The 25880-nt window shown below is 42.1% G+C and overlaps 1 protein-coding gene across 1 annotated transcript in view; it reads right to left on the bottom strand.

Annotated features, from left to right (window-relative positions):
- The window catches only part of VWA8 (von Willebrand factor A domain containing 8), a 745717-nt gene that overhangs the window by 663433 nt on the left and 56404 nt on the right, over window positions 1-25880 (bottom strand). The window contains 1 exon segment of the mRNA XM_029602953.1: window positions 9600-9730. Within this exon segment, the coding sequence (XP_029458813.1) occupies window positions 9600-9730 (131 nt within the window).

Here is a 25880-nt window from a genome sequence, read left to right as displayed (position 1 = left end):
CCTGCTGGCTGCAGGGTTAGTGCCATGCTGGGCATGCGCAGTAGGGGCCAGTCAAAATTCTGGAAACTTTGACAAAAGTGTTCCGTGATTGGGCTCCATCCTGTGATGTCACCCATATGTGAGGACTACCATCCTGCTTGTCCTGTGAGAAAATATATTATAACAGCATCCTTCTCATCCTGGTAGCCTATCAAGGAAATCTTTAATAGCTGGAGTCAAGGAAAATATTTTAGTCTCATCTGAGAGAAAAACCTGCAGCCTCGCTGGGTACTGAAGGGCGAATTTGATCCCTCGATGATACAGCTGGGTGCAATATGGAGAGAATTCTTTGTGCGTCGCTTGCACTTTATTGGGAAAATCAGGGAAAAGTAGAAGTTTAGCCTCTTGATAAGTGAGATTTTTCAAATTCCGGTAGGCTTGCAGGATTCTGACTTTATCTGTGTAATTTAAGTAGCGGACAATGACTTGGTGGGGCTGCGTCTGATTCGACCCCCCAGCCCCTAATCAGTGCGCACAGTCTACCAATATAGGCCTCTCAGCAATACTGACCCGCAGCTGTTCAGGGATCCATTTTTCGCAACGCCGAATCATGTCCTCCCCAGATACTGATTCCGGGACCCCCCATGATCCGCAGATTGTTCCTGCGGCTGCAGTTCTCCAAATCCTCAAGTTTATCCTCAAAGGATCTGTATCAGGTCCCGAGCTCAAGCGCACTAGGCTCCAGTGTGGCCAGCCGCTCCTCATGGGCCACGATTGGGGTCTGCATCCCCGCCATAGCAGACGCATAGGCCTCCATTCTATCGCAAATATCATCCACTGATGTTTGAATTCGGTGGAGCTGGTCCGCGAATACCACTGATCTTTCAGGGCTGCCTCGGAGAGGCCCGAGCTGAGCCAATCTGGAAACAGGCCCTCCGGCGACATCTTGTCGTTGCCCCTGATAGTGCGGTCGAGGCCAGTGCACTTGGGGCAACCCGCCATTTCCACTCGCAGGCTCTAAATCCTGGTTGCAGGAGGTTAACTCGCAGGTAGTCCATGATCTCTGATGGTTTCAGCGCTCAGGGAGCCGATAAAATGAAGAAGCCCCGCCGATTCCTAGGGAGCGAGAGGGAGATGTGTGTGCTCAGGCTGCCGGCATGCACACACCCCCCCATATATTTTTCTTCATGTATTTTTCTTTAAGACGCCTGCCAGCTTTCTTTAGTAATAATCTGTTTCTTCCGCAGCTCAGTGCACCATTTATTTATGGCTCTCATCTTTAAAACTTGGTATGTGCCCTTCTTCTGTAATTCAACAATTGTATTTAAGCCTTTTTTACATGTTTTATAGCTGCTATTGTTCTAATTATACTGTTTTAATATTATACGTTCCTCCTGATGCAGCAACCATGCGAAACACGGCTGAGTAGAGGAATCAGAGGAATTAATTTTTTCAAAACATTTATGAAATTTAAACACTATAACTTTTCCTCAATAAATGAACTACTTGTGATGAACAGTTCTAGAGTTTGAGCACACATTCTTTCTCCTTGTATTGGATGCTGCATGGGTGCATTGTATACTCTGTCAACTGACTGTGCATACAATTTTCAAACCCACAACTGGACCAGCATTTCATAATATGGAGTTTGGCTGACAAGACTGTAGAGCAGAGTGTTCCAATATACGGCCCAAGAGCCAGAATGCAGCCCGCCAAGCCTTTCTATCTGGCCCACGGATTGGGAGCGAGGGAGGGGTGCGGGGTCTACCGGAGAGAGGATCGGGTGCGAGAGAAAATTCCCTTCCATATCTAGCAGCCATTAAAGCAGTTCCCAAATGGTGGGTCGCAACCCCAAATGGGGTCACAGAATTCTCATTTGGGGTTGCAACTGCCTTCCTTCCAATGGGAAAAAAAAAATCCTCCAATTTGAAAAAAAAAAACCAAAAAAACCCTTCCAGGAAAATAAGCCTGCGCATTCTGAGCCATGTGCTGCAACAGGGATAGATGGACCACTCGGGCAACATCACGTCCTCCCTTGAACCACACTACCGCCTCACCTCCCACCCGCCAGGTCCCAGGTCGAACGCCGGCAAAGGCAATTAAAGATTTCCTTCGCCTTCCTGCTACACTGCGTCCCACCCCACCCCCTCTGATGCAACTTCCTGTTGTCGCGTGGGCATGACAATGTGTAGCAGAAAAGGCCCCGACACCGGCAGAGGAAGGCAAAGGAAACCTTTAATCGCCTTTACGCTGCTTGACCCGGGACCCAGCTGGCGGGAGGTGAGGGGGTAGAATCGAGGATCTGAGGGTGGGGAGTACGAGGGGAGAGGACAGGTTATGTGTAAGCGAGCTATAGATGTGCTGGACCTGGGGGGGGGGGATGAGTGGGAGAACTGTAGATGTGATGGACCTGAAGGGGGAGGTTGTGTGGGAGAGCTGGAGATGTGCTGGACTTGAGGAGGACACACACACCATGCACAAGAAGCAGCAGCATAAGGTGGGGAACATGGAGAGAGAGAGAGAGAGCATAAGCTGCTTGAGGGAATAAAAAAAAAAGATGGTGTATGATCAGGTGATCAGTGAGAGACAGACAGAAAAAGAAACTGCTGCAAAAGGGAAAGAAAGAGAAGCAGGAGGAGCGGTTGAGAGAGAGAGAGAGAGAGAGAACGAGAAGATGCCTGAGGAGAGAGACACACACACATGCATGCATGCAGCAGCTGCATAAGGAGGGGGACAGAGAGAGAGAGAACAGAAACCGCTTGAGGAAGGAACCAGATGCTGCATGATCAGATGAACAGTGAGAGAGAGAAACTGCTGTAAAAGGGAGAGAAAGAAGCTGGAGGAGGGGGGAGAGATAGAGAAGAAGCTGCCTGAGGAGGGAGGGAGGGAGGAAGAGGTGCGCGCGCACACACACACATAGGCTGCTGCATGGAGGAAGGAGGGAGAAAGAAGCTGTGGGGGGGGGGGGCAGTGAGAGAGAGAGAGAGAAAGAGAAGCTAGAGGAGCTGCATAAGGAGGGGACACAGAGAAGTTGCCTGAGGAGGGGGGCAGAGGGAGAAGGTTAAAGTGTTTTGGTCCATTCCATCTTTTACAGACACCCATTGTAAACATTGACAGCAAAAATGGCAGCATATGCAAGTGGAAGTAGGATGAGTAAAAACGTAAAGTTGATGTCGAAAACTGCTTATTCAAAGTTTGTGGACGGATGACTTTTTCATGGTGGAACATAAGAACATAAGACATTGCCATGCTGGGTCAGACCAAGGGTCCATCAAGCCCAGCATCCTGTTTCCAACAGAGGGCAAACCAGGCCACAAAAACCTGGTAATTACCCAAACACTAAGAAGATCCCATGTCATTGATGCAATTAATAGCAGTGGCTATTCCCAGAGTAAACTTGATTAATAGCCGTTAATGGACTTCTCCTCCAAGAACTTATCCAAACCTTTTTTGAACCCAGCTACACTAACTGCACTAACCACATCCTCTGGCAACAAATTCCAGAGCTTTATTGTGCGTTGAGTGAAAAAGAATTTTCTCCAATTAGTCTTAAATTTGCAACTTGCTAACTTCATGGAATGCCACCTAGTCCTTCTATTATTTGAAAGTGTAAATAACCGAGTCATATCTACTTGTTCAAGACCTCTCATGATCTTAAAGACCTCTATCATATCCCCCCTCAGTCATCTCTTCTCCAAGCTGAACAGCCCTAACCTCTTCAGCCTTTCCTCATAGGGGAGCTGTTTCATCCCCTTTATCATTTTGGTTGCCCTTCTCTGTACTTTCTCCATTGCAACTATATAATTTTTTTTTGAGATGCGGCGACCAGAATTGTACACAGTATTCAAGGTGCGGTCTCACCATGGAGCAATATAGAGGCATTATGACAATTTCCGTTTTATTAACCATTCCCTTCCTAATAATTCCTAACATTCTGTTTGCTTTTTTAACTGCTGCAGGGGTCGAATCAGATGATGCCTAGATCTTTTTCCTGGGTGGTAGCTCCTAATATGGAACCTAACGTCGTGTAACTACAGCAAGGATTATTTTTCCCTATATGCAACACCATGAATTGTCCACATTAAATTTCATCTGCCATTTGGATGCCCAATCTTCCAGTCTTGCAAGGTCCTCCTGTAATGTATCACAATCCGATTGTGTTTTAACTACTCTGAATAATTTTTGTATCATCTGCAAATTTGATAACCTCACTCACTGTATTCCTTTCCAGATCATTTATAAATATATTAAAAGCACCAGTCCAAGTACAGATCCCTGAGGCACTCCACTGTTTACCCTTTCCCACTGAGAAAATTGACCATTTAATCCTACTCTCTGTTTCCTGTCTTTTAACCAGTTTGTAATCCACGAAAAGACATCGCCTCCTATCCCATGACTTTTTAGGTTTCTTAGAAGCCTCTCATGAGGTAAAGTTTTGTGCTTGATTTGCCAAAAAACAATTGCTGTTCAAAAGGAGTACAACATAAAGCAACATTACACTACAAAGCATGCAAGGAAATTCGATAGCCTCGATGGTCAACCATGAACTGATCACATCAAGTTGTTAAAACAAAGCATCGTCAACCAAAAGTCTTTGTTTAAAGTAGCGAATCAAAGTTCTGAAGCAGTAACAAAGGTCAGTTTTTTAATAGCAGAAACCATAGCCAAGAGAGGAAAACTGTTTGCAGATGGGAATTTGGTTAAGGAATGCTAGGAACTGTGTACAGATGTGGTTTGCCCAGATAAGAAGTCTGTGGTGCAAAATGTCAGCCTTTCTCGTCAGACTATTGATAGAAGAGTTGATGACCTGGTAACAAACATTTAAGAGACTTTGATCAAGAGACTTGATGCTTGCGAGTTTTACAGCTTAGCAGTTGATGAGAGCTCAGATATAAGTGACACAGCTCAACTGGTAATTTTTGTAAGAAGAGTTACAGAAACATTTTCCATTGTCAAGGAACTGCATGATAACTGTCCTATGAAGGGCTTGACAACAGGAAAGGAGATCTTTGATAAAGTCAAGCAGGTAATGGAGAAGTTTAACTTGTGTGAGAACAAGCTGACTGGCATAACAACAGATGGAGCACCAGCCATGGCAGGGAAGCGGAATGGATTTGAGACCTTGTTGGAGAAATCAGTGCCACAGGAAGTCATCATACACCACTGCATCATTCACCAGGAAAACTTGTGCGCCAACAAACTGGAAATAAAGAACGTGATGGAAAAAGTTGTATAAAGTGTCAACTTCATACAATCCAAAGGTCTGAATCACGGAGTTTAAATCTTTTCTGGAGGAAGTGGGCTCAGCCAAATTCGATGGCTCAGCAGGTCAGGCACGCTATCCAGGTTCTGAAGTTTATGTGATGAAATAAAGACATTCATGGCCAACAAAGGGAAGGATATAAGTTTCCTAGATGACAATTCGTAGGTGAGTGACTTAGCGTTTCTGGTTGATATGATCAAATATATGGCAGCCTTGAACGTGAACCTTCAAGGAAAGAATCAGCTGGCGCACAAATTGTACAAACAGATCGTTACATTCATTGAGAAACTGGAGTTGGATAACTCAGAAAGAATACAGATTTCTGAAGGTTGATGCTCCAGTGGTACCAGCATTTTACACCCTCCCGAAAATTCACAAGCGGTTAAATAAACCCCCAGGTAGGCCTATAATGTCATCACGGGGATCTCTATTGGAACCTTTATCAATATTAATTGACCATTTGTTACGTCCATTTGTGATGGCCTTACCGGCCTACATTAGAGATTCTGGGCATGTCATCACAATGTTAGAGGAAAGTGGAATGGTGGGGATAACATTTGGATGGCCACTTTGGATGTAACTTCCCTTTACACCAATATCCCTCAGGGTGAAGCCATTGAGATGGTGAGACAATATATGGCCCAGAGAGGTGATAGGGGTAGAATTCCAACTGAATTCATAGTAGAACTCACTACATATGCTATGACACAAAATTATTTTTGTTTCGGGAATAGATATTTCAAACAAATAAAGGGGGTTGCCATGGAGGCTTCCATGGCCCCAGACATTGCGAATTTATATATGGGTGAGTTCGAGAAACAGGTGATGGTGTCAGAGATGTATAGATCCCATGTTAGAATGTGGAAACGCTTCATTGACGACATATTAATTATTTGGGACGGGCCCCGTGAAGATCTTGTGCAGTTTATTGAATGGCTGAACACTCAAAACACACATTTACAATTTACAGTGGACATCAATAATAAGGTTATTCATTTTTTAGACATTGAGATTAGTATACAGGGGAAAGAATTTGCCTTTTCTATTTTTAGGAAGGAGACGGACAGGAACACAATTCTCCATTTTCAGAGTTGCCATCCTGTAAAATTAAGAGAAAATATCCCTACGGGGCAATTTCTTCGTCTAAGGAAATTGTGCTCCTCAAATTCTGAATATCTCTTGAAAGCAAATGAAATGTTTAATAGGTTCAGGGAACAGGGATACCCCAAAAAAATATTGAAAAGAGCAATGAAACGGGGGAGATGGGCTAATAGGGAGTTATTGTTGACACCGAGACAGAAAGAAAAATCTGCTGAGCTGGTTTGTGTTTTACCTTTTATGCCTGATTCCTGGAAAGTAAGGAAAAGTATTTTGTGCCATTGGGACGTTTTGGGTCTACACTTGATATTTAATACTAAACCAATGTTTGCATTCTCAAGAGCATCGAATTTGAGGGACAATCTGGTCCATGCAGGGATTAAAAGTGAGGGGAGAAGTGGGGTCAAGGATAGTGGACATAGCGCATGTGGTCAGTGTAATGTCTGTCCCTAGGCGTATCAGGGAAAGGAGATACAGTTGTCAGGGGGTAAGATCTTTAAATTACGTGACAAGACCTCTTGTGAATCTGAACAAGTAATATATGTGATATGGTGCCCATGTGGGTTGAAACATATTGGTAAGACCTTGAGAAAATTGAAACTGCGGGTTCAGGAACATATGAGCTGTATACGATGTAATCGGGTGGAGGCTCCGTTGGTTGAGCATTGGGTGTCTGCGCAACATAAGATTGAGGAACTAAAATTTGCGGCTATTGAACAAGTTGTTCGGGTGAAAGGGGGTGACATTAACAAAATTCTTTTATTTAAAGAACAAAGATATATCTTTCAGTGGAAAACGGTGATCCCCAGTGGTTTGAATAAGGAAGTAGAGTGGAAAGTGCTTAATAAAGAAAGGTTTATAAATGGGACACACCCACAAGTAGGCATCCTTGATGACATAACGATTGGGAGGGAGGGGGGAGGGACATAGAAATGATGCGGTATAGCTCACTACCACTGAAAGAGTCGTGTGTATGAATGGCAGTTGGCATGGATGATGGGTATTTAGTTTTAGCGAGTAAACATGAACATATTGATTGTGGAAATGAATGTGAGTATCACTAGGGATTTAGTTATACATTCGTGGGTGGTGATTACGCTGATGACGACTCGGTGGGAGGAGTCTGGGATATTTAAACTTGAGAGGGAATACGGGTAGATTCACGGACGCCGGATAAGAACAGTAGAAAGGTGTGGTCGGATTAGAGTGGGTAAGTGTAGAATACTGGCTTATTTTGGGTGCTGTGGATTGGACCTTAATTGGTATGTTTGGTATTGAATTTGAGTGGGTATATGGTTGGTTTGATATGGAGATTTGAGTAAGAGGAACAGATAAATGGATAAGAGAGAGTGAGTGAATGTAGAATATCGGGTGGGGGAAACTAACAGAATAGCACATTCATTTGAATGGGAGTAGGTGTGAATGTATATAATAGATTAAGGGCAAGGATGTATTACACATATTGTATATTTCACAGATGATCCAGCTGGGGCTTGAAAGGGCTTCTAATACTGCAAGAAAGTGAATAAGTTGTTTAATCATTTTCAGCGGACTCTTGAGGGCAACTAGGATAAAAGCAGTGGATACAAAGTGGCACGTATATAGAAGCGACAGAGGAAGTAGAACATTTAATAAACAGCTTGGACTGAGAATGAAAATGGTGGCTGTTTTTAAACACGGGATGTAAGGCTCGGGTCTTACATATTGAATGGCAGTCCAGATAAAGTGATTTCAACATAAAGGACTTGATACAAAAATTACCGTGGTGGATTTGAATGTGTATGTGAAGTGCTCCTGATGCAGGCAGGACGCCGCCGAAACGCCATGGCGTCGGGCTCTTGAAACAACAATTTTGTATCTTCCACCAGTGGGAATTGAGTGGGCCTTGAGAATTGTGCCTTGTGAAATAAGGACTGTTGAAACAATAACTTTTATGCATTGAGCCATCATTGGGAACTGAATCTTGAATCATTGAGGATCTAGCATTGAGCCATCATTGGGAAATGAATTTTGAATTCTTGAGGATCTATTTTTGTGAAAAAAAGGAAAAAGATTTAAATGTTAACAAAAAGGCAGCATTCATTTACAAAAAGGGATTTTGAAATGCTGAGGTGGATTTTTGCACATTTGTGGGTATGAAATAAGAGTGGGGTTTTAATCTATATAAAAAATACTAGTATATATTTTTAGTGGGATGTGGTTGTGTGAATGAGGTGTGATTGGTGTATTTAAATAAGTGAGAATATTGTAAATGTAGAAATTTGGAAATAAAATTATTTAATTAATATGATGATGTGTATGGAATGGTGAATTGGTGAGTAGAACAGTAATGTTCTCTTGTTTTGTTGAAAAATGAACAAAAGCAGTGTCAGATTTCCCACTGAACATGATTAGCTTATGACGTTGCATCCGTATGCATGAGAGACTTTGCTTAACTTTTTAGAATCTAAATTTTAGAGTAGAGTAGACTATTGAACTACACTGGTCTAAAAACTTTCTCAAGTTGTAATTTGGTGTTTTTAATAATAGTGATATTGTTAATCTAGCCCGCGAGCTGTTCAACAATTGTTTATGTGGCCCCCTGAACCAAACGTTTGGACAACGCTGCTGTGGAGAAATCTTATATAGTCTCACAGTATTTCTTAAATTTGAACATTACCTGTTTTCTCAGTAAGCCATTGCAGTCACTCATTTCCATGACTGCAACTAGAGATGGGTAAAAAGATATTTTTGTATCATGGTCCTAAACCCTACCAACCAGATATTTACTGTTCAGTGAAAGTGCAACCTTTTGGTTATCTCAGATTCCAGTTTATATGAATTAGTGCTGCACAATCTCTCTCTCCCTGTGCCAGACATTCACATATACTCCCTCTAGCTGTGCTGGGTGATGTCATGTACATATTAAGAGAGTTCAGATGCAATAATGTACTGTAGGCTAGAGGTTGCAGACAATGCGGTGGCACAAGGTACATCTTTCAAAGGGACATAATTTAAGCTGCCAGGGATAGTTTATGGTGACAGAAGTGGGCTGCGCTATCTATTTCACCACAAAACACCAACTTTTCTACATACAGCCCTGCTAAGATAGCCTTCTTCTATCCTCATTTCAGGCTCCTTACATGGTAAATTCTCTCTCAAATGAGATATCCGAGTTATAAAAATACCAGGGTTCTATGATTTGTATTTTGTCATCCTTCTCCTTTGATGATTTAGACTGTCATCCTAAGTATTCATTACTCAGGAAGCTATAACTTACCAAGTACTGCATAGCAAGAGAACGTCGAAGTGGCCCTGGAGGGCCTATGAGAAAGATGTCCTGTCCCAAAAGGTCTTTCTGCATGATCCATCTTAAATGCTGAACAACAGACTGTGACAAAGTATTGGGCACTATAAAAAAAAAAAAAAACAACATAAATCAATGCAAAAGAGACTCTTTATTCAGTTTTGCATTTTAATTACCTTTTCTCCTATTAAAAGGTATATTTAAAATAATCTTGTATTCTGAATTGTTCTGCATTTTAAAAAGCACCCACAGTATGCATAAGAAATGAACATGAGAAATGCCAGGCTGGATTAAGCTAATGGTCCATCAAGCCATGCATCCTGTCTCCAACACTGACCAGTCTGGATCACTTGGAAGTATCCATCAAAATCCAAACAGGAAAGCCTGTTTCATGTTATTTCCTCCCAGAAGCAGTTAAATAATTATTAATAGATCTGTCCTTTAGAAATCTATCCAAACCTTTTTTAAACTCAGCTAGGTAGCCTTGACCACATTCTATGCTAGTAAATTCCATAGTTTAATTATGTATTGACTGAAAAATACTTTCTAAAATTCATTTTAAATCTGTTACCAGATACTAACCCTGGTACTATTGAAAGAGTAGTCTACCAATTTATTTCACATCATTCACAACTTTAAAAAAAAAAAACTTCTATATCTCCTCAGGCATGTCTTCTCCAAGCTAAAAAGAGGGCTTATCTGTTGAGCCTGTCTTCAATTTTGATACCCTTCTCTGCAGCTTTACTAGTTCTGCTACATCTTTTTTGAAATGTAGCAACCAGAACTGCAAACAACACTAGCTGGAATTGCACCATGGATAGTTACAGTGGCATTATGTTATTCTCAGTTGTGTTCTCTATTCCTTTCTAGATACTTCCTAGCATTTTATTTGCATTTATAACTATTGCTGCATACTGAGCTGAAGATTTCACAAGTGTTGTCCACAATGACTCCAAGATCCATTTGCTGAGTGGTAACGCCTAATATGGCTCCTAGCATTGTATACCTAGATTTTGCAGTTTTTTTTGCTGTGTGTATCACTTTGTACTTATTCATATTAAATTTATTCTGCTGTTTATATGCCTGTTTCTCCAGTCTCACACTGTCCTCATAATTAGTTTGTATTTTTGACCACAATGAATAATTTTGTGTTATATGCAAATCTGATCATCTTGTTCATTGCTCCCTTTTCAAGGTCATTAATGAATTTGTTACTAGTCCTAGCACAGATCCCTGTGGCACTACATTATTTACCTTTCTCCATTTAGAAACTGGAGAATTCAGTTGAAGATTAGAGTGATGATCCACAAACTTTTACATTTTGAAAAGTTTTGCAGCTTAGGTAAAAGCAAGTTTGCTTACAATAAACAGTTTTTCTGTGGATAGCAGGTTGATTTAGCCACGACTTTCTGCGCTTGTTATATTGATGATCTTTTTGTGGAATTCATCTATATCATGTTTGACCCAGTTTTTCCATTGGTTAAATGACTGTGATCCATTTTTGAAATTTATTATGGTTTCTAAAGTATATCAAATCTCTTTTTTAGATATTCAGATTAAGAAGGAAGGAAAATTAGTGACATCTATTTTCAGGAAAGAAATTGACTGCAATAATTTACTTAGGTATCACAGCTTTCACCCCAAAGCTTTCAAGGCAGGACTTCCTATAAGCCAGTTTTTTAGAATTAGGAGAATTTGCTCATCCATACAGGAATTTAAGAATCCTATTCTTTACCTCAACATTTTTTTGAGAGGAGATATCCATTGGTAATTATTAGAACAGCATATCATCAAGCTTTTCACTCAGATCACAATGCCCTTTCGGAATATAGTGATAAGAAAGATATGTCCTGGGATGTCTGGAATTACAACATTCAGATAAAGCTACCCTTATTGCTCTTAGCATTAAGCAGTATTGGCACATTCTTCAATTTCATTCTGTGTTCTCGGAAGAACCAATTTCTTACAAATGAGGTTCAAACATTAAAGATTGTGTGGTAAGAGCCTCTCTTTGCAATGATATATCAGTGGATAATTCTACAAATGTAATGGGACATTTTCCTTGCCTAGGTTGTGATATGTGTAATATTTCCATTCAGGGAGACCAATGGGAAGACCCAATGACACATATGATCTATAAACATAGGGATTCATTTGGATTGTGAGTCAAAAAATGTAATATATGTAATACAGTGTTCATGCCCTATGCTATATATATGAACAAAAAAAGTCTATAAGACTTGTGCATAGGGCATGCACAAAAAAAGTCTATAAGATCAAGGCTACGGGAACATCGCAGCAGATTAAAAACTCAGAAATTAGACACAGCTATGGTAAAACACTGCTTAGCTTCCCAACATGTTTTTGAAGATCTTCGGTGGACAATTATTAAAATGGTAACAGTACCAACCAGAGGGGGAAATATCCACACTGTTCTAAATTATAAGGAGTAATGCTGGATTTTTAACATTGATACCATCTATCCGAAAGGCATGAATGATAATATTGAGTGGACTATGTTAATATAGTGGAGGAGGATTAGTTACTTTTGGCTTTCCATCTATTTCCTGACTGGATGTTTCATTTCCATTATAAAAAAAACTGGCTCAGTTAATGTCATCACGATCCTGCTAGTTGATTGGTTTTTGCTGTATATATTACCTGAGTATAAAAAAATTAAGACTATTCCATGCTACTATTGCTAGTAATAGCAGTGTCTATTTTCTAAGTCAACTTAATTAATAGCAGGAAATGGACTTCTCCTCCAAGATCTTATCCAATCCTTTTTTAAACACAGCTACACTAACTGCACTAACCACATCCTCTGACAACAAATTCCAGAGTTTAATTGTGCGTTGAGTGAAAAAGAACTTTCTCCGATTAGTTTTAAATGTGCCACATGCTAACTTCAAGGAGTGCCTACCTAGTCTTTCTATTATCTGAAAGCGTAAATAACTGATTCACATTAACCCATTCTAGACCTCTCATGATTTTAAACACCACTATCATATCCCCCCCTCAGCCGTCTCTTCTCCAAGCTGAAAAGTCCTAACCTCTTTAGTCTTTCCTCATAGGGGAGCTGTTCCATTCCCTTTATCATTTTGGTTGCCCTTCTCTGTACCTTCTCCATCGCAACTATATCTTTTTTGAGATGTAGCGACCAGAATTGTACACAGTATTCAAGGTGCGGTCTCACCATGGAGTGATACAGAGGCATTATGACATTTTCTATTTTATTCACCATTCCCTTTCTAATAATTCCCAACGTTCTGTTTGCTTTTTTGACTGCCACAGCACACTGAGCCGATGATTTCAATGTGTATCCACTATGACGCCTAGATCTCTTTCTTGGGTGGTAGCTCCTAATATGGAACCTAACATTGTGTAATTATAGCATGAGTTATTTTTCCCTATATGCATCACCTTGCACTTATCCACATTAAATTTCATCAGCCATTTCGATGCCCAATTTTCCAGTCTCAGAAGGTCTTCCTGCAATGTATCACAATATGCTTGTGATTTAACTACTCTGAACAATTTTGTATCATCTGCAAATCTGATTACCTCACTTGACGTATTTCTTTCCAGATCATTTATAAATATATTGAAAAGTATGGCTCCCAATACAGATCCCTGAGGCACTCCACTGCCCACTCCCTTCCACTGAGAAAATTGTCCATTTAATCCTACTCTTTGTTTCCCGTCTTTTAGCCAGTTTGTGATCCACGAAAGGACATCGCCACCTATCCCATGATTTTTTACTTTTCCTAGAAGCCTCTCATGAGGCTTCTCACTCCCATGCTCTCTCTCACACGTACCCAGGCTTCTCACTCCCATGCTCTCTCTCACATGTACCCAGGCTTCTCACTCCCATGCTCTCTCTCACACATACCCAGGCTTCTCACTTCCATGCACACACACAGGTTCTCCATCCCACAAGCTCGCTCTCACACACACATACTGGTTTCTTACTCCCATGCTCTCTCTCACACATACAGCCTTCACATTCCCATGCTCTCTCTCTCTCTCTCTCACACACACATATGAGGAAAGGCTAAAGAGATTAGGGCTGTTCAGCTTGGAGAAGAGGCAGCTGAGGAGAGATATGATAGAGGCCTATAAAATTATCAGAGATCTAGAATGGGTAAATGTGAGTTGGTTATTTACTCTTTTGGATTAAATTAGGACTAGGGGGGCACTCCATGAAGTTAGCAAGTAGCACATTTAAAACTAATCAGAGAAAATTATTTTTCACTCAACGCACAATTAAGCTCTGGAATTTGTTGCCAGAGGACTTGGTTAGGGCAGTTAGTATAGCTGGGTTTAAAAAAGATTTGGATAAGTTCCTAGCGAAGAAGTCCATTAACTGCGATTAATCACGCTGTTTTAGGGAATAGCCACTGCTATTACTGGGATTAGAAGCACCACCAGCAATATTAATCCATAACAGTGTTGCTTCCAATTAAACAAATCAACTGTTGACCCAGTGGGCAAATTTGTTGTTCTCTCAGGGAAACATTATGGTAAACCTATTATTTATTTCTTTAGATTTTTATACTCCACTTTTTGGCACTGCACAGTGTACATCAAAGCAGATTACATTCAGGTACTATAAATACTTCCTTATTCCCACAAGTCTTATAATCTAATTTTGTACCTGAGGCAATGGAGGCTAAAGTGACTTACCCCCAAGGTCACAAGGAGCAACACTGGGATTTGAATCCTGATTTCCCTGGGTCGTAGTCCCCTGCTCTAAACACTAGGCTACTCCTCCACTCCAATTATTATATTATTAGTTTCTCACTCCTATGCTAGCTCTCTCCACATGCACAGGCTTCTCATTCCCATAATCACTTTCTCTCTCTCTCACACACACACACACACACACCTGCCTGACCAATCACTTCCACTGTCTCTCCTATATATATACACACACATCACCTCTCTGACCATTTCTCTCAATCACACACATGCTCTCTCTCACACACGTTACATAGATGATCTCAATCAAATGCTCTCACTTACACACAGGCTCTCACTCACAGTTACACATGCACACTCTCAATCACACATACATGCTCTCACTTACAGACAAGCTGGCTGTCTTTCTCTCTCATTTCCTGCCCTCCCGAGCACAAATGGTAGCTGCAGCATCCTCCTCCTCTAGCCCCCGCAGGCCAAGAAAGAAGAATCCCATTGGCCACGAAAGGCTAATTCTACTGTCTCCTGTGCTGATTTCTGGCTGCTTCTGATTTTGCTTTGGGTCCACGCTACTGCTCGGGGCCGCCGCTGCCACCACTACGTTTTCATGCAGCATGGCTCTTTCTTCTTCCCCACGCACCCCACTGCACATCACTTCCTGTTCCGGGCCAGGGTGGGGGCACGTGCGGGAAGAAGAAAAGGCCCGGCCGCAGCTGCCAACTTCCAATAACACTGCTGCCGTTCCTATCCGGGCTTGAACGTGCTGATAGCCCGGGCAGCAACGGCAGCAGTGGAAGATAGCCTGCCTCTCGCTCGGTGAAGGAAGAGGGGGGAAGAGCAGCGGGAGACCGGTAGCACGTGACATACCTGCCACTGCTTGGCGACACACTGGTGTGTCACGACACACCGGTTGAGGAGCGCTGGTCTAGATGGTGCATGCTTTAAGAAATAGTAGAGGAAGACATTGTTACAATTAGGTCAAATTATTTACAGGGATGGGTGACGTTTGCAGATTTGAAAGAGAAATGGAGGAGGTGATCAATATGCTTATTTACAACTTCGGAATTACATTCAGCATAGTGTGGGTAAACAAGGAAAGGGATACTAAATTTATGAAACATAGGGGCCAAGCGCACTGTATAACTCGCACTCCGATGCGGGTTAAATAGGTGCTAATCCACCCCCTAATGCAATAGGGGGATTAGCGCCTATTTAACTCACAGACACGGAGTGAATGTAATAGCGCTCATCACATGCAAATGCATGTGAATGAGGCTATTACTCATTCACTCCGCATACAATAAAATAAATGTGCGTCTGAGCACAGATAAAAGAAGGTAAAAAAACAAAACAAAAAAACTCAGCAGACCGCCGAGTTATGAAGACCGCCGGTAAATTCGGCATCAGTTTTCATAACCATCCGTCTGCCAGTAATGAAAATGGCCGCTGATAAACTAGCAGATGGCCTTTTATGAAAACAGACGCCGAGTTTATTGGCGTCAGTCTTCATAACCGGCAGCTGCGGCGGGGTCGTGTTAGCAAGGAGGTGCTAAGGACGCGCAAGCGACCCTAGTGCCTCCTTCCTAGCGCAACCCCCTAATTTGGGTATTGCATGGCGCCCCCCTTGCAGGCGCCAAGCACATGTTAGGGAAAGCGGGCACTGACTTTTCAGCGCCCATTTTCTGCGCTTTATATTGCATCGGCCCCATATTGTTTAAAGGGACTACCTATCAAAGGGTTCTTTTCCAAAATTTACGAAGTGTTGAATCAACATCCAGATGTTTTCCTTAAGCATGAGAAAGACTGGGTAAATAAGCTTAATTGTTCAATGGAAGAGGAGTGTAGGAATATCAGCATAACCCCAAATATTTGCAGTTGATAACCTCTGACTGTATTTCAAGTGGAAGCTCCATCTAAAGAAAGTTTCTGTTATAGATAACGTTCACAGTAGATTATCAGATTTAACCAATAACCATATGATACAAATTCATTAGTTTTAGGGAGCAAATACAGACACCTTTTGTGAGCTGATCAATAATTGATTAGCAGCATAAGATAAAATAAAAGTAAGATGGTACAATTATGCTTTCTTTCTTAGGTTTTGTAACAGTTTCAGTTTTACAGTGAAAGCACTGTCATGTAAGAATCAGAAATTATAAGTGTTATATTTAAGCTTTTTATTAATTTATGTACCATTGTTCTGTATTCAATCACAGTGGTTTACAAAATAGAAAATAAATAAAATCATAACATCAGGTATATAAAATCATAAAATATAAAAAATACATCCAAAATAAAACAAAAGTGATAGGGTAAAAATAGATTAGCCCAGTTAAAAGGTAATTTTAGCCAGTGTCTCACCTTCCTTTATAGTACTGCACAAGTCCAGGGTCACTCCTGCAACATGATGCTGCCTCGTCATCAAGGGATTAATCCAGCAGAATCCCTTTTAGTGGATGACAGATAAAGACCAAAAAAAGTCTCACAGACATTTCTGTGAAATAAGACAGTAGAAAAGGGGTAAAATCCACTAATTTGCCAAAGTCCTTCAATGGGAATATTTGGCAAACAGTTGCGTTCACGTTAATGAGCAACTGTGCTGAGTAAGAACTCAGTACTAGCTTGCAGATTTACTGCAGCAGTTCTGTTAACAAACTTCTCTTGGCAGAGCTTGGGAATCGAGCAGTGACGGACGCAACAGTACCCCCCTTCAAAGGGCGATCTCCTCTTCGGGTACCAGGCTTAGGTTTCAAAGGATGCGCAAGGTGAAACTGATGAATCATCTCTTTATCCAAGATATTGGTCTGAGGCTCCCAAGTGATCAAATCGGGGCCGAAACCTTCCCAAATCAGAAGATATTCATAAGTCTTGCCTCTAATGCGAACATCCAGAATCTCTTAGATCTTGATTTCTAATTCGTCTTCTGCAATGGTGATAGATGGATCTTGAGATTTGGAAGAATCTTTCAGAGTGTATTGATGATATCAGCAGCAATGGGTAGAGCTGCTGTGGACATCACTGAGGAATTCAGTGGATGCGGAAATGTTGAAGAATGTCCAAAATCCACTTCTAAAGATGACTCTCCAGTAGTTGATGCTGGATGACAGACGGCAGTATTTAGCAGCAATATCTAACTGCTATAGACGCCACTGAGACTTCAGCGAAAGTGGCAATGTTGGGGTACGTCCAACCCCACGTCTAAAGGTAACTCTTCAGTAAGTAACGGGATGAGGTGTTGAATTCAGCAGCAATAGCTTAGCTGCTATGGACATCACTGAAATTTCAACAGAAGTGGCAATGTTGGGGTACGTCCAAAACCCACTTCTGGATAACTCTTCCGTAGAATTGCTGGAAGAGAAGTGGTGGCAACACCAGCAAATCAAACAGGCTGGTAGCTAGAGATATCTTCTTCGGATCTAATTGTGCTGTAGAACTTCAGGCACGACTTCCGAGTGAAACAATCGTAGCAGATATCTCTAAGTTATAGTCTGTGAAGATGGTAAAAATGTAGAGCGCCATCTAGCCATGGCAAACATAGCAACCGCTATGAATATCAGCAGCCAGGAGTAGAACTGCTGTGGATGTCATTAAGATCTTCAAGAGAAGTGGCGATATAAGGGAACGTCCAAATCCCACTTCAAGTTGTGATACAATAATGGATCTTCTAATTTGACGAAGTGACTCCTCAGGTCTTCCACAAGACGTCTGAGAATAAGGTTGCCTCCTGCCCCTGAGTCCACCAGGGCAGGGGTCCAAACCGTCGCTGGTTCAGAGGTCACAGAGACTGAACGAGAGAATGGAGGAGATCACGCCGTATGGCCCAAGAACAGTCCTCCCGTGGGACTTAGGCCCGACCGTTTCCCGGACGAATGGGGTATGTAGAGACATCATGGACAGGCTGACCACAGTACATGCACAGGCCGCGTTTCTTCCGAAATTTTCTCTCATTTGAGGTCAAGTGACCATGACCAAGTTGCATTGGTTCCTCTTTATCAACAGCAGGAATTGTTGGACCCATCCGAGGTGCAGGGGTTCTGACCTATTTCAACCCAGTTAACACCTTAGGCCGGAGTTCCTTCACCTTGTGTCGGAGCAGACAATCAATCCGAGTAGCCAAGGCTATCAATTCTTCCAGCGAGTCAGGTGTCTGGCGAGCGGCCAGCTCGTCTTTCAAGCGGGTATCCAGGCCATTGCAGAAGAGAGTCATGAGACATCTGGGGTCCCAGCGAAGTTCCGCTGCAAGAGTCTTGAATTCTATGGCAAATTCAGCCAATGATCTGTTGCCTTGCTTCAAGTCCACTAAAGCAAATCCGGCAACAGACATAAGCAGGGTCATCAAAAACGGATTTAAACAAGTCCATAAAATCTTCTATGTCCTGCAAAATAGGGTCATTGCGTTCCCATAAGGTAGATGCCCACGACAAGGCTCTCCCATCCAAGCATGACATGATGTAGGTGGTCTTAGAGAGGCCCATGGGAAACAATGAAAGCTGTAAGGTGAACTGCAAGCTGCACTGGTTCGAAAAGCCCCGAGTCTTCTGGAGTTTTCCGGAGAAGCGAATAGGAGCCGCCAGTGGAACAGCAGTCTTTAAAGTTACCTCCTGTAACTGACCTTCTTGGGTAGAAGCTGTGCCTTGTATCTTCTGTGTAAGAAGCTGGAAATGCTGCAGTAAGTTTCTCCAAGGTTTCTTGCTGTTCTGAGATGCGTTGAGCCAGGCCCAGTATAGCCTGCAAAGCGGAGAGGTGTGCCGGGTCCATGGGTTACTGACATCCCATATCTTAAGCTGGATTCCCAGGAGTACTGCTTCTCCAATTTAAAGCTGGATCCACTGGAGTTAGCAATCTGCTCCTGTGGAAGGAGGAGCTAGCAATCTGTTAGGAAACTGGGTTGCAGACTCCTGAAAGAGGGAGGACTTAGCAATCAGTTGTGAATCTGCTCCTGTGGAAGGAGGGGTTAGCAATCTGTATGATCTACTCCTCATGAAGGGTTTAGACTGCGGAGTTAGAAATCTGTTATGAATCTGCTCCTGTGGAAGGAGGAGTTAGCAATCTGTTAGGAAACTGCTCCTGTGGAAGGAGGAGTTTGCAATCTGTTAGGATTCTGGGTTGCGGACTCCTGAAAGAGGGAGGAGTTAGCGATCACTTGTGAATCTGCTCCTGTGGAGAAGATTTCTTTTTATCAGGCATACACACTTAAAATTACTTACCTTTCTTTTCTTTCTTTTTTTCTGTAATTTAAGTTTTATTGAAAGAAAGCTTTTGTTACAACCATACAGAATAGAGTATGTTATTGTTATGAATCTGCTCCTGTGGAAGGAGGAGTTAGCAATCTGTTAGGATTCTGGGTTGCGGACTCCTGAAAGAGGGAGGAGTTAGCGATCCCTTGTGAATCTGCTCTGGAGCAGATTCACAGAAAAAAAGAAAGAAAAGAAAGGTAAGTAATTTTAAGTGTGTATGCCTGATAAAAAGAAATCTGTTCCACAGGATCAGTTGTGAATCTGCTCCGGAGAGATTCACAACGATCACTAACTCCTCCCTCTTTCAGGAGTCTGCAACCCAGAATCCTAACAGATTGCTTACTTCTCCTTCCACAGGAGAAGATTCATATTTTTGGTCTCCTATCTTAATGTCCTTTATTTTTCTGCATTTCATTTTTTATTTTTTATTGTCTATAATTTTTTATTAAATTTTTATTGCCTATGGTTTTTTATTCATTGTTAGATTGTATTTAGATATTTACAACTTCACTAAGTATTCAACTATTCTATTATCCAATATTTTGTTTTTAATAGAATACAACACCAAGTTGCTCAGCCTGGATCATATTGTTTTTTGACTGATCATTGATCAATCACAATAGAAGACTATTAATAACGATAGGTACTTGTTACTTCCTGCATTTATACATTTTCTGCTCCTTTAAATCATTTTTCTACCTTCACTGTGGTGTGTATAGTTCACTTATTAAGATATTGGTTCTTGTCCTATTTATTTGTACCAAGGTCATACACATACAAATACACTGTTTTTAGTTATGTATGTTATTCATTTACATATGTAATTTGTTAACATGTATGTATATGTTGTTTTTGTTGTATGTACACCTATTTATGTAACACATATATGTGTATCATAATTTAAATTTTAAAATTATATTTCTTGCCCTTAATAGCCCCTGAGGCAGCTCCCTTTGGAGCGAAACTCGGCCAGAGTCGGGCTCATTCCAATAAAGGCTGTTTTGTACCGATCACTTCGTGTCTCTTCGCTTTTCAAATTTAAGGACACATTTGTGTTGATGAGCAGTGATTTTAGACAATAAATATATTTTGTCCACCTTAAGTTGTATGGCTGCTTTTGTTGGAACCCTAGATGACTTCCAAACATTTGCTATTTCGCAACGAGTAGCTGTCAAAATATTTTGAGCCAATCTGTTATGTTCTTCCACTATACCTGGAATTTTTAAACCCAATAATGCCTGACCCGGTGTAATAGCAGCTAAGCCAGGAATCATATCCCCCATCCACTGAAACATCCATTGCCATAACTCCTGTATTATGGGACATTTCCACCACATATGAAAGAATGAGCCTGTCTTCGCACATGCCTGCCAACAGAGATCGGAGATGTGTGATGTAAACTCATGTAGTTTTTGAGGATATATATACCAGCGGTATAACAGTTTATAAGAATTTCCTATCAGAGATGTGGCAATATATCCTTTTCCCATCTTCTGAAAAACCCTTTTCCAATCCCTAGGTAACCATTCTAAGTGAAGATCCCTTTCCCAGGGCCTTCTGAAATGCTAAGTGAGACTCATCAGGCTTCAATAATAATTGATATATCACCGATAGCGTCTGTTTAGATACGTCTGCTTTCCTGCATAATTTTTCAAAGTCAGATAAGCCCATTTTCAAATGAATATCAATCATTATGGTACATGCAAAGTGGGCTAATTGTAAATAAGGGAAAGCGGCTGAGGCCGGTAAGTCAAATTGTTGTTGCAAGTCTGGAAAGGGACGCAGACCTTGAGGTTCCCATACATGTTCCCATGTCCTTATGCTCTGGTGCCTCCATAAATGAGATGATGGGTTCTCATACCCGGGCCGAAACTCCTTGTTGACGTATAGGCCGGTGCTAAGATGATATTCCCTCTGCCCCAGTAATTGGGAACCATATTTATGCCACAATGTTATCAAATGGAGGATTGATGGGGGAGATGCAGCCCCCAACTCTACTAACCAGGTTCCTTTTGGTTGCCAGAGGAGGCTACTGAGCGGGGCATAGCCAATAATTTCCTGGTTAAGTTGCACCCACTGTTTGGGCTGATGTGTTTTATGCCAATCCACTAATTTCTTAAACTGAGCCACCCAATAGTATCGAGACATATCAGGAACACTGAGTCCTCCCTGAATTTTAGGCTTGAAGAGGACCCTCCGATCCACCCTCGGTCGCCGCCCCGCCCATATAAAAGCAATGCATTTCCTCTGCCACAGCTGTAGCTGTCAGACGGGGATCGGGGTAGGCAGTGTTTGAAATAAGTATAAGTTTTGGTAATAGGGTCATTTTGATGACCGCTATTCTGCCCAGCCAGGAAATGTGGTAGCGCTCCATTCCTCCATATCTTTGGTTAGTTTGGTCCACAAAGAGGTGTAATTTATGGAAAATAAATCCTGAGAGGCGCTGAGTTGCACCCCCAAATATTTTATTTGGGATCGAGCCCATCGGAATTTAAACAGCCCCTGTAAGCCTGCGGGAGATTAATGTTAAGTATCTTGGACTTCTCCCAGTTGACTCTGAAACCCGAAACCTTACTGAATGCCTCCATTTCCTGGGTCAGAGTGGAAAGGGATGATTCTGGATTAGTGAGCATAAGCAGAATATCATCTGCATAGAGGGATATTTTGGTAGATATCCTTCCCACATTCAGCCCTATAATGGTAGCATGGCGCCGAACGTTAATCGCAAATGGTTCAATAAAGGCGATAACGGGTAGCCCTGCCTAGTTCCCCTACCCACCGTAAATGTGGGCGAGTAACCACCGTTGATCTTAAGGCATGCCTGGGGAGCATTATATAACTGATGCAACCATTGTAGGTAGGGGGCCCCAAATCCCATTCTCTCCAGGGTAGCGAAAAGATATGGCCAGTGTACCATATCAAATGCCTTTTTGGCATCAACAGATAAGGGTAAAGAGGGTATGTTATGTTTTTTCGCATACCAAATATTATCACAAATTTCAAGGACGTTATCCGCCGTTGTCCTCCCAGGGATAAACCCCGCCTGGTCCGCATGCACCATCTGAGAGATAAAACAATTTAAACGATTTGCCAAAATTTTTGCTAGTATTTTAACATCGATATTCAGGAGAGATATGGGCCTATAGGATCCGCAAAGAGCTGGATCCCTACATGGTTTCGCTAAAATGGTAATCCCCGCAGTATTGGTGAGTGATGATAGGTGGGACCCCGTTCTCAACGAATTAAAGTAACTGAGAAGCACGGGTGCCAGTACCGTAGCATATTGTTTATAAAATATGGGTGTATAACAGTCGAGACCCGGTGATTTACCAGGTTTTAACGTCTTAATGGCATCATGTATTTCCCCCAACGTGATGTCTTTACCTAAAAATTGCTGCTGAGAGGTAGTCAGTTCTGGGAGGGGTATGTCTGACAAATATTGAAAGATGTAGTCCTCTGAAATATTCGGATCCTTACTGTAAAGCTGAGCATAAAACTGAAGAAACCGCTGTCTAATAGAGGCATTATCAGTTAGAAGAGTACCCTCTGAACTTTTGATCTTGATAATAGCTTGTACCTGCCTACGCTTGAGCGTTTGAGCTAAATACCTTCCTGCTTTATTCCCTCCCTCAAAAAATTTATGTTGCGCTATTTCTAGATGATGAGCAATGAGCGCCGCATCAAGTGCTACTATCTTATCTCGCGTCTCCTGAATAGCCTGTCGCAGTTGGGACTGGGTATTATCCTGCATGTGGGCAGTTCCTCGGCGGTGCAGGTGAGTCAACAACCCATACCATTTCCTCTCTCTCTGTTTCTTAACAAAGGAGGCCCTGGCAATAAAAGTGCCTCGCAATACACTCTTTAAACATTCCCAGACGTTCCCCAGGTCCATCTCCCCCTTATCATTAAAGCGTAGATATTCCTGTATTTCTCTAGCTATTTGTCATTGAAATTCACTATCGTCCAGCAAAGAGTCATTAAGACGCCAGTACCATAAACCTTGGTCATAATTTTGATCTGTAAACTAAATCAAATGGGTGCACGGTCAGATCATACAATTGGTTCAATTTCCACTGCCCGGACCCAATTTATGCGTGTCTTATCTATCAGGAACATATCTAATCTAGAATAGCAATCGTGGGGATGTGAATAAAAGGAGTAGCATCTGGAAGTTGGAAAGCAAGAATGCCAAACATCAATCCCTAATATAAGTGTGATTATGTTTTTAAGGGCCTTCCTGGTGTGGGCAGAGTCTGTGCTATGCCCCGTTGAGTTATCAATATGGGAATTGAGTGTTACATTAAAATCTCCACCAAGGATCACACTCCCTTCTGCCCTATCAGCTATAATGGTATACAGGGCAGTGTAAAAGGCCTCTTTTTGGGTCATCGGGCCATATATGACAAGCAGTATTAATAATTCACCCCCCAGTTTTACATTCAATAAGGCCTTGAGGGTCAGTGTGAGAATTTAACAGTTCCAAGTGGAGATCTTTGTGAATTAAAATTCATACCTCGGTATATTTTGCAAAATTCGTTGCCGCCGCCCAGCATTGGTGAGGGTATTTGTTAGATCTCATAAGACCCTCATATCGTTTCCTAAGGTGCGTCTCTTGTAGATAGATCACATCGGCCTGTAAGTGGCCCATCTCTTGAAAGAAAAGCCTGCGTTTACAACCCAAGTTTAATCCCTTAACATTAAGGGAAACAAATTTAACTGATGTCATTTGGGAACTGTACATCGCCCCCACAAACGCACAATGTTGGCTACCAGTAAGGCTCTTAGCAGTATGTAATAATCGATAGGATTCCCAGGCCTAGAATTTGGAATGTGACTGACTCGGCCTAGCCATGATAAGGACTGTTTCGTACATAGAGAAGTATATGCTTCCCAACCCAGCATTAATACAACTATACATGTAAAGAGGCTAAATACCCATAACCCCTCCCTCTCCCCTCCCCAATTAACCCTCTGAGAAGGATCCAATTGTTCCCAGTTTTTACCAGAGGAAGACCCCATGCTGGTAGACGGTGCCATCATTCCCAGAGCATCAAAACATGTAACTACCTTAATAACTGAAACAAATATTGCATGAAAAGTTCCTGAGACAAGAACAGAATAATACAATAAACCACAGGAACCTCAAATTGACCATCGCATGGCTACCTCGCTCTGGTATTGGTACAGGAGAAGCCCTGGAAGTCATGGAAAATACAGTTACTGCCAAGAAATTCAAGTGGGGGCAGCGGTCCTCTGCCCCTCATTGGTGTTTCTCCGGAGTCTTCGACCACCTATTGGAGCGCATTGCCAGCATGGCGTTTCAGGTCTAGATCCTTTAGCTGCTGTGACATTGGGGGCTGGGATCTCCACCAGCAATCCAGCCTCTTTCACGGCCCGCGTTGCTTCGTCCAATGTGCATACCCTGTATGACTTCCCCTCCATCTGGAACCATTCTCTCTAATAGTTTGTACTGTTCTTGTTCCTAGTTATGTTATCCAAGTTGTTCACTCCCTTGTTCATTGTAAGACACATGTTGTCATTGTTTACTACCTGTTGCAATGTAAACCGGAGTGATAAGTAACTCTGTTACCTGAACTTCGGTATAAAAAAAAGTTATAAATAAATAAATAATCCAAAAGGGAAGAGCCAGCGGTAGCGAACCTTCGCTGTTGTCAGCGCAGTGGTAAATGGCTTAAAAGCCAGTCTTTTGCGCAATGTGGTTGCAGCGAGGTCCGCATAGATAGAAATGTCATTATCTTCCCAACGCTATGTACGTTGTCGTCTCGCTGCAGAAGCTATTTGTTCTTTGTATGCAAAAGAGTGGAAGCAGATCACAATATCACTTGGTCAATTCCCCATGTTAGGTCCCAGGGATCTATGCGCCCTTTCTATCTGTGTACTGTGCTGTGGGCCTCCACCAACAGCCGCAGCTTCGCCCAATAACATTGTGCAGATTTTTTGGATCACCAGTGCACAGTTCGCGTACTGCTCCCTCTCAGGAACACCCTTAAAGCGTAAATTGCAATGCCGGGACCTACTCTCAATGTCCTCCAATTTATCAGCCAAGTCAATATGTTGTATTTGCAATGCGGTTAAATCTTTTTGTTGGCTTGCCCATCTCTCCTCGTGGTCATCCAGACGGGTGTCTATTTCATCAATTCTATGGCCCATTTCAGCATGATCATCCCGCATCTCCTGGAGCGTGGCTGCTATCTCTAATTTGAATGACTTTAAATCCTGGCGCAGTTCCATGAACCATGAACGCAGTTTAGCCTGAGATGGGGGGCGCTGAATCCGCTCCTCGTGGGTTCCCTCC

This window comes from Rhinatrema bivittatum, chromosome 5, assembly GCF_901001135.1.
Source record: "Rhinatrema bivittatum chromosome 5, aRhiBiv1.1, whole genome shotgun sequence".
In the NCBI taxonomy this organism is placed as follows: Eukaryota; Metazoa; Chordata; class Amphibia; order Gymnophiona; family Rhinatrematidae; genus Rhinatrema; species Rhinatrema bivittatum.
The sequence above is the reverse complement of the archived record's forward strand: the minus strand, read 5'-3'. Positions and strand labels throughout refer to the sequence as shown.